General features: G+C 37.4%; 1 protein-coding gene across 1 annotated transcript in view; it reads left to right on the top strand.

The window, feature by feature from the left end:
* Window positions 1–17232, top strand: part of LOC124388458 (voltage-dependent T-type calcium channel subunit alpha-1I-like) — a 166612-nt gene extending 149380 nt beyond the window's left edge. The window contains 5 exon segments of the mRNA XM_046853083.1: window positions 4104–4250; window positions 8898–9032; window positions 10260–10449; window positions 13949–14178; window positions 15129–17232. Coding sequence (XP_046709039.1) covers window positions 4104–4250; window positions 8898–9032; window positions 10260–10449; window positions 13949–14178; window positions 15129–15746 — 1320 coding nt within the window. The 3' untranslated portion in view covers window positions 15747–17232.
* Window positions 17233–18385: the final 1153 nt, after the last annotated feature.

The raw sequence follows: 18385 nt of genomic DNA, 5'->3' as shown, positions 1-18385 counted from the left end.
GATAAATCTGGATAGGACATCTGCCAAAAGCCATAAACGTTAATGGGTTTTTTTATAGACTTTACAGAATATCTTTGAGGTTCCCTGGTGGTCTAGTGGTAACGATGCGGTGCTGTGGCCCGGGTTCGATTCCCTGTCAGGGAACCAACCCCACCCATTAGGGTTGCACAACCCTTAGTGCGGTCCCAAGCTCGGATGGGGAGGGTTGCGTTAGGAAGGGCATCCAGTGTAAAAACATGTGCCAAATGAAACATGCGGATGGTCCGCTGTGGACCCCTAATGGGAGAAAAAAGTATGTATACAGAATATCTTTGCCAGTCTGGGTTTGTTTAATGAGATTTGTCTGAATGCAGTCAGGTGATTGAATGAAGGTCATGAGACAAGGTTATGAACTGCAGATCATCAAAGTTCAACCACTTCCTTTCTGGGTTTTGCAGCCACAGGCATGGTAATGCGTATAAGAAAGACCTTTCATCTAAAGCATTTGAAAAGCTTTGACAAAAGTGCAATTATTCAATCATAGATGAGTGTTCGTAAGTGCCTCATAGTTTTTTTCCTCAGAAAGAGTTTTGGTATGTGCAGGGAAAAGGCCAGATCAGTGTGATTATTAGTGCGGATTTTTTTCTTTTTCAGCTCTCAACAGTTATGCTCAGAGATGTGCTCTGGATAAATGGTTGTCATAAACACCCTAACATTTCCAAGGATTGCAAGTACTAGCAGAAAATCATGTAGGGCGACCGTGCCCTATTAAAATGTCAAGACAAAAAGAAAGAGCATTGTGTATCGGCTGTACGGCGATTTGGTGAAGTTTTGAAGTGCACTTTTATTTCTGTGCAGTTTATCAGTGCCATTGCTGAGCTCCTACTGGGGAAACATGTTAATAACTATTTGATATACTGAAATCACAAAAAAAGTTGCTCTGTGTAGCAAAAAAGGGACAGAACACCATCAAATGTTTTTCTGACAACATTGTCAGTTCAGCTCATTACCTCATTTTCTTTAAAATCTGCCTCAGTCATAGCATATGTGCCACATGTGTCACCACGTTACCGTGTTAGATGTCAGCTACTGCAGCGAGTTTTATCAATAATCTCTCAGAGATAATAAAAATGATTGGATCACCGTCTGACCTGACAGAGCTCGACTGGGCTACTGAATGTCTAGTCAACATTCTGTTACACTCTAGATCAGTGGTCCCTAACCTTTTAAAACCTTGTTAAAAGTAGAAAAGATTGTTGTTTTTTATTTAATTAAGTGAAGAAACACCTTTACAAATTAAAGTGCAATACCAGAAAAAACAAACCATTACAGTCTATGAGTCTAATGAGTTCTGCACTTTCGCATCAAAAAGAAATCTCCTGTTATAATGTCATTTACGATAATGAGAGAAGTTGCTAATGCTGATTCAGACTTCAGACAGTGAGCGCACACATTAAAAAACCTTCTATGTGCTTTCAGCTGGCAACTTGTCCGTCTCCATCTAGTAATTGATATAATTAAAACATTTAATTTAGTACAATACTTCCAACAAAATACTTCCACAAAAAATACTCAATTATAGTAACACAAGTAAATGTAATTCGTTACTTTCCACCACTGAGTATAGCGTGTTCCTCTCTAAGGACCATAGGTGGAATTGGGTGAAAGGTTAGTTCTGAGTTCTGTCTAGACTGAGTATATATAAAGCTCTACAGGATATATAAGCAGGTAAGTGGGAGTCTAAGGCCAGAGAGGCAAGTGTTGGCTGATAAACAGAGCCAGTGATGGTGTGCCTGATGTGGCAGATCAATGACCTCTCTGCTTCTTTTCACCTGACGGGTTTCCAGGATTGTTGGACGTGAATGATCATGCATGACTGGCTAGGAACACGGCTCAATGAACACCAGGGAAAAAAAGGGAACAAAAATAGTGCTTGTGCTGCCATCACCTCACAGGAAACAAAAAGCCAGTCAGGTTTTACGGAAACGACAGAAACAGAGATCGCTTGAGTGTATTCTTTATGCTTTTATCGAATTTTTTTTACCCCAATCATGAATCAGAAATGAGTTATTCGGTTCATCATACAGTAATCACATCTATCCCTCGAAGATATTTGCGCACTTGTCCAAGCTCGCTTACTTTCCAAGACACGCTTGTGCAGACTCGTCTACTTTTGAAGGCACACCTCATTGACCCCTGGGTAAAATAATCAAAAACTGGTAGTCCAATTAACTAGATTGCTTCGAATATCTTAAGTGGTGATGATCTTATTAATAAGACACAGGGGAGGGCCTGGAAGGCTTGCTACACTCAACATTTAATCAGTGGCTTACATTTTAATGGTGACACATAATTAATAGGACACATGCAGGGTTTTGTAGTACTTCTATGTGCCAGCCAGAAATGCTACTGAAGGACTGCGGCATGCTGCAAAGTTCTGATTTATTTCTTCTACTGCAGGCTAGAGAGAGAAACAAAGGAAATAGCATGGACAGTGGATGGAGAATGTGAGTTAGTGGGTTTTGCAGTAATCCTATTTGTAAAGCATTTTGTGTATAATGTGAAAAAAAAAATGGGCAGCCGTCTGGGGATGATGTCAGTTTTCAAAAATGTTCCCTGCTGCACCTTCACTGCTAATGGGAACCACCTAGAAACAAAATAAGATAAGATATAGCTTTATTTGTTCCACAGTGGGGGAATTTCTGTGTTACAGCAGCAAAGGAAATGAAATGTGCAAATATATATAAAAAAGTTGAAAACTATTTTAGAGTAGAGTACAGACCTATATTATATGGAAAGTTTGTGCACAAGAGAATTGTATGCGCTTTTTGAACAATCCAGTCCACATTTTGTCCCATTTGCTGTTCCACTTTATTTTGCAGTGTGGTTGTGGAGATTTGGGCTCATTAACAACAAGGGTTTCAGTCGAATCAGGTACTGACGTAGGGTAAGGAGGACTGGGGTGCAGTCAGCGCTCCAATTAATTCCAAATGAATGAAGTGAAAAGTTTGTGTGCACTTATAAAATAAATAAATACGCAGCTTTAACACTCCAGTGTACTTCATATATAAATTTGCAGTAGCACATTAGAAATAAAAAGTGGTGGATGAAGTACACAAACTATGTAGTTGAGTTAGAGTACAGATCCACTTAGTAAAATATGACTCCAGTAAAAGTAAAGGTGCTCCCTTTGAACGTTTACTTAAGTAAAAGTACAAATGTGTTTACCTTCAAATGGACTTTTCAAATGTTCCTATTATCATTTTTGTCAGAAGAATCTTTGCTTAATCAACTCAGTTTATGGGAAAAGACTTTAATTTTACTCCTAAAACAAAGATCTATTAATAGAATGATATTAAAGATCACTGATTCATATCTATTAGGATTATCATGAGCCCCGAACCTTCTTTTTAACTATTTAAAAAAATCGTGCAAGTAAGACCACAGAAATTGAGAAATTAGAAATTAGAGTCAGGAGTTTCTTTCATTAATTAATTCCTCTCTAAATGTTCTGCTTGCTGTTGAATTGATTTTGAACTGTATATTGGTGATAAGTAGATACCACCAAGCGCCAATCAAAACAGGTTTAAAACAGATCACGAGCTCTACCTTAATTGGTGGCTTGCTGCGTGTTTGACCAGTTAAGTTTTAATCCCCTCATAAATAAAAAGAAACGAATGACTTTCACTTTTGACTTTGAAATTTAGTGAAGTAAAAGTCTCCCAAAATGGAAATATTTCAGTAAAGTACAGATACATGAAAAAGCTACTTAATACAATGACATGATATTTATTCATCTTCCTGCAAACGATTCACGAATCAATCAATTCATATCCAGCTATTATAAACAAGGCCCCTTGTTTGTAGTCTGCAGCAGGGTAGATACTGTAATCTGTCATTTGAAACTATATGCGCATGCTAATAACTTCCTGCATTCTATGTGAAACATCAAACCTACTGTAAAATGCCCCCAAACACATTCCTACAATCAGTTCCTTCAATAGGTTCCAAATCAGAGCTGCTCAGACATGGTACCAAAAGTGCATTTTATGACGTGTGTCCAAACAAACCGTATATTAACACCTCAACCAAATGCTAATACTGTCATGTGTGTTTGTATTCAGGAGAACCTGTGGCTGGATAGTGTTTCTCTGCTGATTAAAGACTCCCTAGAGGGCGAGATGCAGATGATTGATAACCTGTCAGGATCTGTGTTTCATCACTACTCGTCCCCTGCGGTCTGCAAAGGCTGCAGGTGCCAGCCTACAGAGGTAACACACACACACTAGAAATTCTGCAACTTCACAACCGGTTATCTTATTTACATATGAACTTGGGTATGTGTGAATTGTTGCTGTCTAAGGGCAGTAATTACAGTTGAGTTACACAAGAGTAGTGAGAATTGAATTACTTGGAGGCTTACATGGTGTTTAGAGAGTTATAGAGGATTTGCTCATGAATCTAACCTTGGGCATAAGCCTGTGTGTTCTTGCTTAAGAATGTAGAGGTCAAGTTGTACTGTAAGAACAGTGCAAGTGCCTTAAAGATTGCCATGAACGAGTCCAGAATGCATTAGAAAGCAAGACTCTAACTAGACACTGACTCTCCATCTATTTTTAATGGGATACTACAAAGCACCTCTCTGCCAAACGCTTTAAATATCAAAACTATATAAATGATCTTATGGTATTATTTGGCTTTTTGAAGTGACAAAATGTTCTAAGAACATGGTTCTAGCAGAACCCAAGGCATAGGTATGCATCAGATACATGTTTAGGTATTTTTAAGGCATTTTAAGACAAATGTACAGATATTAGATACCCGAGAACATAGTATGCATTGCATAAGCGTTTTCCAGGCAACAAAAAAAAAAGACAGGGTTAGGGTTATTCCAAGAATAATGGTCACTGTATGCTACCAAATCAAATGTTGACCAGCCACAGTTTAGGTACCCAAAAATAATACTGACAGTAAAGCATCCTGCCAAATATTGTAAGGTACAGCTTGGAACCTAAAGAATAATATTTATTATTTGCAACCCTGCCAAATATTGTCCAGCCATAGCTTAGAACGGCAGTAATACAATCTACTGTATGCAACACTGATAAATATTGTCCAGGCATACTGTAGCTAAGGACCCCAAGAGTAATGCTTTCTAAAAAAGTGCCATGTGTTAATGTTTAAGAAACAAAGGGTGGTTTGGGTGACAGGTGAGTTTTAAAGTCTGTTTAAAATGAGTATATATAAAGCTATAAAGGGTGTATAAGCATTTAAGTGAGGGTCTAGAGCCAGTGAGGCAAATGTTGGCTGATAAAAAGATCTAAACATACTGTACATGGCAGATATATACAGACTTCTGTCTAGAATGATTATGCAGCAGAGGTGGAAAGAGAATAAAATATACTACAAAAGTAAAAGTAATGTTACGTCATTGAAATTTTACTTAAGTACAAGTAAAGTTACTGGTCTAATGATCTACTCAAGTAAGTGAGAGTAGAGTTTTTGGAATTACTTTTTCAACAGTGGGGTGTGGGGATTGTAGTTTGGTTCAAAAAAGGGATAAAAAACTCAAACTAGTGGTTTTTAATTAAAGGAACACCGTTACAAATGAAAGTGCAAGAACAAAAAAGAATATTAAATAAACACTACAGTTGTGAGTTATGCATTTTCTCAGCAAAAAAAAAACAACTTTTAATTTATTGTATTATACTTCATACAAAACATACTTAAAATGACACATTTTAAAATAAGTTTAAAAATTAGAAGTACACAAAACAAAAACTGCTCAGTAGTAACGTGAGTAAATGTTTTTCATTACTTTCCACTTTTGATATGCGGTATACAATACAGCATAAACAAAGCTATAATATCATGTTCTGTAGTGTATTTTAATATGATATATTAGGACAATTCCCTATGAATCTAATCTAATCTAATCTTGACTAAGGCCAACTTGTCCATTGCTAGAGCCTGACAGATTGCTTTAACCTCAATGTATCATGCAAAAAAATGTGTTTAAAATGAAATACGTCACAAAAAAGACATCTCAAAGACTGTGAAAAAATTACAGATAAAGTTATAAATAAACTAAAAGTGAGCTATAACCTTTTCAGATGAGTGCTTGGTCACCTTGGTGATTGGTCACTGAGCAACTCAGCTACTGGGCTACTGAGTTTTATAATAGTTTTATATAGTTTTATACAAATGACTGTAAATGACTGTAGAAAGATCATTACTCATTACAGTGTTCTGTATTGTTTAAAGACTATAATCACACTCTTGATGTCACCCAAATGAGGATGGGTTTCGCTTTTGAGTCTGGTTCCTCCCAAGGTTTCTTCCTCATAACATCTAAGGGAGTTTCTCCTTGCCACAGTCACAGGCTTGCTCATCAGGGATAAATACACACCATTCACCTTAACCTGTAAATTCTGTAAAGCTGCTTTGAGACAATGTCTGTTGTGAAAAGCGCTATAGAAATAAACTTGACTTGACTTGACCCTATCCTTTAATGCATTATTGAACATGTCAAAATAATATATCGAAGTGTTATAGCATATACATCTCACTGTTATTACAATGTAACTCCCTCAGTTCAATATCTTGTTCCTTATCTCAAGCACAAAGTTAATGCCAGTTTACAAAGTAAAAAATAAACTGTAAAAATACACAGTGTTGGACCAATTGCTTTATTTTATTACATTTATTTCATTTAAATCCATTAAGATTAATGTGAAAATTATGTCCAATATAGTAGACTGGATACAAGACTATATTTCTATTTTTATTTATTAGAATCAAGAAAATAAAAAAAGAAATTATTAATAATATCATTATTATTATTGTTGTTGTTATTAATAATGTCTGGCATTTGTTACAGTCCATTAACACCAGCTCAGGGCCAGGACTAAATTTAGTCCAGTTATATCACGACATTGATTTTTCTTTCCCTCCAAAAATCGTATTTTCGTGTAAAGAAGTATAAACGTCACTTTTATCCCAATATACTAGATTACTTTGTACCTAAGCTGCAGGACAAAAAGCTTAAGTGACAGCATTACCTGTGCCCATCAGTTCATCTCTGCTTGAGCCTGTATTTTTCTGTGCTTCAGTACATTTTGGATCAATCTTCTGCTTTTATTCGTTTCGGCAGGATAACCAGACTGCTATGTAGTCGGAATATTTCCTCACGTCCCCCAAAGGGGGCAGGCTGATATTACGTCTGTGGGAGTACAGGTTCTTGGAAATTGAAATGCCATGAGCCGTAACTTTGCTGCACTTCAATTCCCCCTTCACTTCACTCATCTACTCTGAGCTTCCTGCTAAAAGAGCTGCGGGTTATCCATTTTTAAACACATAAAGTATGTTATCACACATCTGAAGTAATGCAAATATGTTGTATAATATGCATCAGTTCTGACTTCTTTTACACCCATATATTGATAAGCTAAGAATTAGAATGGTTTACAGTACCCACTTCTCCAAATATAGCCATATACCTTAATTACTATTCTATTAACTATTTCTAAATCCCTGTATATAATAAACATTACATATTGTTAATGTCAAAGACATTACATAAAACTAGGAATATGTAGCAATATAATTTATCATAGGACAGGAAACTGGAATCTGTTAATCGTAGGCAAGAGGTGGGAAACGACAGCGTATGCTATGTCTGTAGCAAAATTTAAACTTAGCTACATACCAAATGCATACTTTTCTTCGGCAAAAAGTCAACAAGAAGAATGTCGTCTTTTTCTGGCTGTTCACCCTCTGTGTCTGGCATATAAATAGTTGGGTGTCCAGGGCACTGATTGTTATTTTTCACCCAATCTCAATAGTATATTCTATACCATGACAATCTTATACAAGATCATTAGTTACAATTAAAATAATAAAAGGTTTTTTTTTTCTTTTCTTTTTTTTTTTTTTACATCAGATCAAAACAATCAGTAAATTATTTATCTCCTTATAAATTCAATTTACAATTAATGGTCAAATCAAATCTCCCTTAAATCATTAGACAATGTTACTTCACATATTACATATTTACATATACAGGTTTCAAGCATGTGAACTGCCCATAAAGACAATATGAGTCATAATATTTTCGTTTAAAGGCTGCTTTCTTTTTTTCACCAGTAGCCGTCTCTCTATTATCAATATCACATGGTCTTTTCCTACCTGCTTCACTGATTAAACTTTTGAGATTTGTTTGTTTAAATCATTTGAAAAATTTACGGAATGAGGGGAAGCTGCCACTCATGGGGGCCTTGAGCAAGGCTTTTAACCCTCTGTGTTCCAGGGGCACTGTATCAACGCTGACCCTGTGGTCTGACCCCAGCTTCCTAACATCTCTTAAAGGTGAAACAAACAGTAAATACACAAAAAGTACAGTGTTACATCTATAGAAATTTTCGTCTAAATTCTTCCATGCTCTGATGGTTTGGGACTGCTAGTCTAGCTACCGTAAATTGCCATGGTATTTATTTGACTCTCATTTTTTTTCCAGGTATTTTTGAAACTATCTTCATGCGACACTACACTCAATTTTTAAAAGAAACTAATGCTATCATTTGTACGTAAAAAAACCTCAAACCCCCCTGTGTCCAACCTCAAACCCCCCTGTGTAAGCTGAACATAAATCAGAATGCAATACTTCCGATACAGAAATGATTCTTTTGAGATCCTGTTTATATTGTATTCCTCATTACATGCAGCCATAGTTGACTTGACCTGTATGAGATTCAATAATGTATTTTGCTGTATGTCACAAAGAAACCTTTTAGTATTAGTGTAGAATAGAGTGCAAGTGTAAGAGAGCTGTGTGATTTCCATGCTTTTATCAAGTCCTCAGTTATTCTCCACTGCATGTCTTCCCTTTTTGTAAATTGTACACGTTCTTATTTCCAAAGATACGATTGGCTGAGGTGGAGCAGGCCTCCCTGATGTCAGAACAGCTCTCAGACAAGTCGTCGTCTCCAGCACTTCCGGATGACCTCAGTCTTGATGACCACAGTGTGTACCAACTAGCTGTCAGAGACATCAAGGTATATAGGCATAGACAATAGGCCTAACAAGCATTTAAATAATTATTGCATTAAATTAAATAAATAGACAATTAAATAATTAATACATCAATAAATTAAGTAACTTATTCAGTAAAATATACATTATTTAATTGTTAAATTAATTAATTTATTTGTGTATAATAAAACATAATTAATTAATTAATTAATTAATTAATTAATGTGTTTTGATTCAATACAAGTAAATTGTTTTATAAACTAAAAAAAGTTGACTGACAAATCAATTTTAATAAATGATTTTTTGTTAAAAATAAATAAGTAAATGCAATAAATAATATGCAAATATAATAAATTAAATGTAAAAAAAAAAAAAAACATAAACAATTTACTTACCCAAAATAAAGATTGTGTAAAAAATTTATTTTTTATCTGTGTCTGATGAAGCTGTCATTTAAAAAACCTTTCTACTTTGTGGCAAATTTTTCCCTCCAGTTGTCCAGCAGCATTCTCTCAAAGCCTCGAGGGAGACCACTTTGTACTCTAATGATCCTATTTCTTAATTCCCTAAGTAATGTTAATTTACATGCTTTAGTTCCTGATGAGCTAATCAATGCATGTTTAATCACCTAATTATCTAATCAGTGTTCTCACATTCGTGTATTATTTGAGCTTTTGGGCACATCAGCCAATTGGTGATGCTGATTGTTACATTGCTTTAGGCTTGCACGGCTGATTTTCCCTTTACTGCATCACCGCTAATTTAATATCCACTACATAACAAGGAAAAGCTGATGGGCCCAGTAACACCAATAACTTATTTTTTTTCAAATATTATCATTATTGATTTATCTAAATTTAAACACACCTTTAAAATTTCCAATGCGATCGAAGCAAACACAGTGTTTGGGGCTGATGTATTAGTATCAGGTGAACAGCCACCGAATAATGATATAATTTCTTCTAAGACAGTGTTTAGTTTGCCGTAAGATACCTTCAGGCAGCCCCAACGGCTCCTAGTTGATATGCAGATTAGCATATGGCTCAGTCTTTACACAATGCTAATGAGGCAATGATAAAGCTATGTCATGACCCATGACAAGCTAAGCATGTAAGTAAAGCGTTTAAAAAAATTAATAATAACTATTTAGGGAGATTAATATGCCTAACCTTTAAATCCAGACGTTTCCGAATGGTAATTTTGTCTCATTTGAAGCATACATTCTAACACCGATCTGTTCCATTTTTCAGGAAGAAAGAGGGAGCAGTACCTCTCAGAGTTTAGAAGAACTTCAGGCTACACCGGCTGAATGCAGCATGTCCTATTCTAAGATTCGAGCTTTCAGCATGGGAAGCGAGAGCGGGGGAATTCTTCCTAATTCAGGCCTTCAGAATCAGAATGAATCAGCATCCCATTATCATGTGCTATCTTGTAATCCAGGTTAGTAGCAAGCAAAAACAGAAATAATAGTTTGTAATATAATATTTGGACATAGCTTAAGAAAATGTATTTACACAACACAAAGTCAAGAAAGATGTTTTAAGATGTAGTCAGCCAATAGACATGAAGAAAATGGTTACAAATAGAATAATTTCCTTTACTACTTGTCAGTATAGACAAGAAAAGAAGAGCAAAGAAAGGTAGAAAAACAATGGTGGTCAGTGACTGGCTGTTCAGGACAATGGGGTTCAGTGATTGGTTTGTTGAAACTATGATGGTCAGTGATTGGTTGGTGGGAACAGTGGGTCAATCTATTCATTGGCCATTTATCCAAAGGATCATTGTTGATTTTGTTTGGACACTGGAAAACAATGATTACCAGTGATTGCTCAACTGAAACGGCAGTAATCAGTGATTGGTCATTGGGGAAATTGGGGATCAGTAATTGGTCAGTGAGAACAATGTTGATTCTGGATCAGCAGATGGGAATAATGGTGAATAATCAGTCATTGGGAAAAATGGTGATTGGCAGGAAAAAACGATGGTGATTGATTGCTTGTATGGATGACTGGTGATCGGTGATTGGCTGGTGGAAGCAATAGTAATCAGTGATTGGTCAGTGGAAAGAACTTTAATCGGTAATTGGTCAGTGGCGGTCAGTCATCTGAAATACAAGCCCATGTTGGAAATTTTAAATTCACAGCATGCATTAAATAGACTCATAATTTAAACAGTCTAATATTACATAAACATTACCAATTAAACACAAATTTCTCATTGGTCTGGAATTTAAGTCTCACCAACCTAATACACTATATGATCAAAAGATTGTGGAACCCTGACCATAAGAGTCCTATGTACATTTTTGAATGTCCCATGCTAAATAGTGTCCCATTTGCTGTTATAATAACCTCCACTTTTCTGGGAAGGTTTCTGCTGTGGATGTGAAGATTTGTGCTCATTCCACCTAAAGGGTGTTAGTAAAGTCAGGTATTAATGTAGGGTGAGGAGGCCTGGGGTACAGACAAGTCATCCCAATAGGGTTGAGGTCAGTGTTGTATAGTAGGCTACTCAAGATCTTCCGCTCCAACCTATGTAAAACATATCGTCATGGAGCTCACTTTGTGTACAAGGGGTGTTGTCATGCTGGAACTGGTTTGGGTCTCATAGGGGAAGGGAATATAAAGGGAAAAATTAAATTCTACTGCATCCAGAAACATCTTATACAATTTTGTGCCTAACTTTGTGTGACAGTTGAGAAAAAATCCAAAATTTCCAAAGTGTTTAAATTACTTTTGACGATGTCCTCCACATCTGCAGCTTTCAAACCAACTACCTGCATGTCTTCCCTCCCCACATCCATTAACCTCCTCCCTGGCCTTCCTCTTTTTATCCTTCCTGGTGGCTCCATCCTCAGCATTCTTCTTCCTATATACCCTATGTCCCTCCTCTGCACATGTCCAAACCATCTCAATCTCGCCTCCCTCACCTTGTCTCCGAAATGTCCTACATTCGCTGTCACTCTAATAAACTCGTTTCTAATCCTGTCCATCCTCGTCACTCAAAATGAAAATCTCAACATCTTCAGCTTTGCTACCTCCAGCTCAACCTCCTGTCTTTTACTCAATGCCACTGTCTCTAAACCATACAACATCGCAGGTCTCACCACAGTCCTATAAACTTTCCCTTTCACTCCTGCAGATACTCTTCTATCACAAATCACTCCTGCTATCACTCTTCTCCACCCACTCCACCCTTCCTGCACTCTTTTCTTTACTTCTCTTACAGACTCTCCATTACTTTACACTGTTGACCCCAGGTACCTAAACTCCTCCACCTTCTCCACCTCTTCTCCCTGCAACCGCACCACTCCACTGCCCTCCTTCTCATTCACACAGATGTACTCTGTCTTACTCCTACTGACGACGTCGAAGGGTTTTTAGAAGTCTACAGCTTGTTATTACAGTTGATTGATTATGGCATGACTTTGCGTATTGTTTTCCTGGTGATCTTGTGAAGCGTTGAACAGGAGCCTCAGACTGATGCGTGTTTATTCAAGAGTGATTATCGGTTATGCATAAAGTCACTACATTCAAAACTCTTCCACTGATGTAATGAGTTCAATAGAGGCACAGGTGGCATAATTAAAGCAGGTTAAATTAGAGCAAATTTTTTTAGCTGAAAGCTGTAGTAATAGCTAATTAACGAAAAAGTCATGATGTGGATTCAGCATGATTTTCACTTTAAGCTCAGAATTCAGACTCACCTATGGCTGCCTGTTTGTGTCGCTCAGCTGGGGAGCCATTAGCCTTTAGCTCCATTCACTGTGTGTGTGTGTGTGTGTGTGTGTGTGTGTGTGTGTGTGTGTGTGTGGTGACTCACCGACTGTGCTTGATGTTACCCCGGCTGTACGGAAAACTCTCTCTGATGTGCCACTGTCTGTATTTTGTGTCACTGCTTGCAAATGCAAATGTGTGTCATGATCAAATCGGTTGTGGGTCATACTGACTTTCTGTGAGTGTGTTGTGTCTCACATACCTTTATGAAAGTGTTTACAAGCTGTCTTTGGCATTGCATGTGTTGTCCGTTAAGATTTTTTTTTTTTTTATATGTAAAAGCTGCCCACATGTTTATCATGCCTGATCCTGTATGATTAGCTAGTTTTCTAGGCAAGTGATAATAAATTTTCTTAATTTAAAATGTTTTGCTAGTCAGCTAATATTTAATAATCCCTTTGGAATGCTTGATAGAAACCTAACAAGACAATGAACAAAAGCATACCTAGCTAACTAGTTTGACAAGTTGGCTGAACGAGTTATCAAATGTATCAAGCCAGTTTACAAAACCTAACTAGCGCATGAATTCAACAAGCTAATTGCTTTAACTTAGGCTAATTTAGCATACTTGGATCACTTCCTTAGAGTTGCTGGTGATTTTTAAATGTTGTTGTGTTATTTAATGACAGAAGCACTGCAGCAGTCAGTTGCCTTTTGAAATGCACATAGACAAAAACAGCTCAACTAAATCTCTCAGTTATGGGGTAACTTATATCCCAATATTTATGTATTAATGAATACAACTGTAGATGTCATTATCCATATTTGCAAATGTCTGTGTTTTGTGTAGCCTTAATGAACAGGTCAAGTTCACATGAACAGTAAGACAGGAAGTAAGGGCTAGAAAAATAAGATTTAGTGTATCATGAACCAAACAAAGCCAGATCATCTGTTGTTCACATAACCCTAGATGTATTTCTGACAGGAAAAATGACCAAATTGATATTGTATTGAATAAAAGATTGTCTGCTGAATATCAGATGGCTGCTGTTTGCTAAATCTCACAATGCATGGGGTAGTAGGTATAATAATATTGCAGCAATTATAGTGATGCATTATATACTATATAAAATGTTTTATAGTTTGCATTCTGGTGAAGTTGAAAAATTTGTCCTGCCCTCTTTATGCCCTTTCATGTGCTGCCTTGTTAAACACCCCTGCAGCAGATGGTGAGCGAGGCAGCAGTAGCAGCAGAAGGGACAGGAGGACACCCTCTCCTCTCTTTCATCTCCCGGCAGACTTCTTCCACCCAGCCACAGCTGTGCCCAAAGGAAGCCTGGCCTCAGGTACAGTGCGGGTAGGGCGACTCGGCTCCAGGCTAACTTCGCCGGCTTCATGGGCATCACTTCGGTCACCTGGTGCCAACTGCAGAGTCGTAGGCTTACAGGTGCAGGTACAGTACTTTTAGATTGGATGTCAACAGCAAATCATCACACCCGTATATGCTTGTCGAATATCCCATTATACTGTAGATGTTGAGAACCTCCTCATCCCCCTTCCCTTTGCCGTTATAGTAAGCTTCTGGGAAAGCTTTCCACTAGAATTTGGAGTGTGGCTATGGGGATTTTTCCATTCACCCACAAGGACATTACGGAGGTCAGGCACTGATGTTTGGCACGAAGGTCTTATACATAGGCTGCGATCCAGTTTATTCCAAAAATAATTAGCTGAGGTCATGGCTTTGCGTAGGCCATTCATGTTCTTTCACACAAATGCTTTAGATGGTTGGGGTTCCTTAGGTCTAGTGAATAAAAAGATTAATTCTATAGAAAGCAAAGGCGCATTATAAAATTGTGCACTTCAGTTTTTTGTAAAAAGTTTGGGGATGAACCTTATTTGGGTGTGATGGTCAGGTTTGCTCATACACTATATAGGCAAAAGTTTGAGGACAACTTGTGCTTTTTAACATCGCATTTTAAATTTAGTCCCAATTTGCTCTTATAATTCCATCCACTCTTCTGGGAGATGTTCCATTGGAATGTTCCACGCTTCATTTGGAGTATGCTTGTGGAGATTTGTGCTCATTCAGACACAAGGGGGTCATGATCAAAAATGATAAATTCATCTCCAAGGTGTTCAACAGGGTTAAACACCTTTGACCTTACCTCAGGTCCACTATCTTAATGGATACTGCATCCAAAGACACCCTTTACAATTGTGTGCCTTCAGCTTTGTGATTTGGGAAAGAACCACATATAGCTGAGAATGTCAGGTGTCCCAATACTTATGTAGATAAACTGTACATTGTATTTAATACAGTAAATGTATGCATTCATCAAATATAATACAATAAATAATTTCATAAGTTCTTTGATGGTATACTGTATATTCTTTTTTTTACAGCCACCTTCCCACAGCGAGTCATCATTAGCCACAGGAAAGTCTGAGGTCAGCCTGCAGACAATGTTAGAGGAAGGCATCAACTTCAGCGTACCTCCTCACAGAGACATGTCTTTACCACACCCTCTGCTTTGCCCCCTACCAGATGAAACCCTCCCTTCCTTGGATCTCAGCCAGAGGTTGCACTCTGACTCAACCAGTTTTACTCTCCAGGCCACCAGGGGCCGCCAGAGAAGCCAGAGCGGCTGCGATGGCAGCCCTAACTCCATTGAACCTTTGGGCGGGGACACCAGCATCGGTGAAGGATCGAGTCAAGCATTTAACAGTGAACATTTATCAGAGACCATGAGCAGCCTTTCCCTAAGTTCACTGCTCATGCCTGGCTCACTGGTGCCATCACTGGCGAAAAAGTGCAACAGCACCGGGAGCTTAGAACAAAGAAATGTTATGGCACAAAACAAAAATGGACAGCACCTTCACAGCACAGACCAACATCAAAACCTTTTGAACCTGTGGACAGAAGAAAGAGACAAAGGGGATGGTGGGGAGAAAGGGATTGCAGATTTAGGGGTCAAAAGCTCCAGTCAAACAATGGACACCTGCTCTCGGAAGAACAGATGAAACACATTAACCAGTGTTTTTTTCCCTCTTTACATTTTCCTCTCTTTTGAGAGTGGGACTTTGTTTAGTCTTTCATTCGTGACACGTCAGTGTTTTGTGTAGCCCTGGCAGACAGGTGAAGCTCACACGAACGGAAGGACAGGAAGTAGACAAAGACCAGAAGAAACGTTGGAGAACCAAAAAGAGGTGGTCGTTTAGTTGGGCATTAATTAAAATTACGGAGTAAAATCCTAATCCAGCTAATATATAACGAACAAAGGTGTTTTTTTAGGCGAATGAAACTCGGATGTGGAAGAGTCGTTTTTCATGGCTGCATTTTTTCCCCTCCATGAAATTTGAATCGATCCTCTGTCTACATGCAAAGGTTGACATTTCAGGAAAGAAACCTCATGGTGTCTCTTCCAATGTAGGACTTTTGATGTCAGATGACTGGATTTTATATCATTCGCAAAAAACCAAGGTAGCAATGATCAAAATTTTAGAAGCTTCCCATAGAAATCAAAGAAGATTGGTGATTCCTTTCTAGGTGTGACCCTCAGTATTAGATTTTTGTCAATGTGTATGTAAGTTTCTGTGTCAGGACTTAATTATTCTTAACTTTAAAAAAAAGAGGGCTATTAAAATCAGTAGCTAGATTTTATCAAGAAATTATCTGCAACTTAAAAAAAAAAAGAAACTGATCATTTTCTGATTCTTTGTTGGACATAATATAAGGTTTATGAATTTTTTCCAGCTCTGGGTGAATAATATATACAAAAAAAAAAGAAAAATATGCAGAAAGCGATGACGTGACCATGTTTCATTGATTGTCTACATGAATGAGATGGTTGTGATTTGGTGCATGAGAGCTGATCAGAAACTAAGGTTATTGTACCATAAAGATGTCAAAAATGAAGAATTTTATTTATTTTTACAAGTAGTAGAAATCCAATCTTCCTCATCCACTTTGTATGTTGTATTTCTCATAACGGTTTGCAGTTTAAGTGCAACACAACGTATCTTTATTTTCGAAAGAAATAAAGAACATAGGGTTGAAAAGAAAAATGCTATTCAGGGTTCTGAAACAAATGTCATTCAGGAAATTTAGTAATTACTTTTATTTTGATAATTCTTTTTTTTTCCGGAATGCAAGTGGAATTTTATTTTGCATACAAGATGTAATAGTCGACCAGCGTATTATTTTGCACGATGTATTTTTATTTTTTTTTTCATTTTGATTTATTTATGTATTGTTTATTTTGTATCATTATCAAGCCATTACCATCATTACAAAATGTTGGATTTTAGGGTAAAATCTAGCTATGAAATAAATAGAATTTACTCAGTATTTTGATTCTGATTTAATGCTTCATCTTCTTTTCTAGTGTTATAGAATCCTACGCTTAATGAAAAGTACAGCTAAGGGTGTGATCTTTGCTGAGTGGAATTTGGCCGGTGATCAGGTATAGATTGGATATTGAGGATTTATTTGAAGAACATTCTGCCTTGTTTTGCAGTTTCAGCACTTCTTTTCCTCAGAAGCTCTGTAAAGTAAACTTTAATCTTTAAACTCAACAGCCAGAGGAGATAATTTATTAAAGACGAGCAAAATCCAAGATTTCAAGCCTGTGATAAACACTTGTGAATGGCAGTAATGACTAATTGTTTTTTTTTTTGTTTAGTTTTTTTGCTTTAGTATTTAAAATACTTAATTGCTGAAATGCACTTTGGGTTTTTTACACTATGTGGTCTCCATTCCATTTAACATTTGGTCCCATTTACTGTTATAATAACCTCCACTTTTCACCCCACAGCGTCACATATCGACGCTGTGGATGTTGCGTGTGCTACACTTTTCCACGCAGATCGCTGTCCTATACACTGAATAAAGTATTATCTATCATAATAAGTGTACAGGAATAATTTTTACATTTCGAAAAATCCTGAAGATGTCCGTAGCCCTAACCCTAACCCAAACCCTAACCCGAACCCTAACCCTAACCCTAACCCAAAACCTAACCGTAACCCGCAAATGGGGTCCCGTCCATCTGCGTCAAAAAGCGAAGCAAAGGGTTTCCCGTCCCTCTACGTCGAAAAGCGACGCGAAGGGGGTACCCTCAGCGTCAGATGTGGACGCCGTCCGACGCAACATCCACAGCGTCGATATGTGATGATGTGGGGTGAGACTGTGTTGGGGAAGATGTTCCACTAGATTTTGGAGTGTGCTTGTGGAGATTTGTGCTCATTCAGCCACAAGGGTTTTACTGAAAGGCAGGTACTGAAAATTGGTCCTTTTGGGTTGTGAGAGAGCTTAATAGCAGAACACTCAGGGGCATTGTCATGCTGGAACAGGTTTGGGTCTGGTAGTGCATCCAAAGACATCCTATACCATTGTTTGCCTCCGACTTTATGGTAGTAGCTTAGGGAAAATCCACATATGGATACAATATTCAGAGGTCCTGATATTTTATATATTAGTGCTGGGTTTATTCTGGTTTTAACAAACAAGCAGATACAACAAACGCTCTTTAAACTAGTTCAGGAACCTGTGAGGAACAAATAATTACATTTGTTTTTGTTTTTTTCCTTCTTATAAGTGACTGCTGCTTGTGATCTGAATGAAACTATTAGGATTAGGGGATGTGTTTTATAACAAGGAC

Source organism: Silurus meridionalis, chromosome 1, assembly GCF_014805685.1.
Source record: "Silurus meridionalis isolate SWU-2019-XX chromosome 1, ASM1480568v1, whole genome shotgun sequence".
Taxonomy (NCBI): domain Eukaryota; kingdom Metazoa; phylum Chordata; class Actinopteri; order Siluriformes; family Siluridae; genus Silurus; species Silurus meridionalis.
This window is presented reverse-complemented; position numbering and strand designations above follow the sequence as displayed.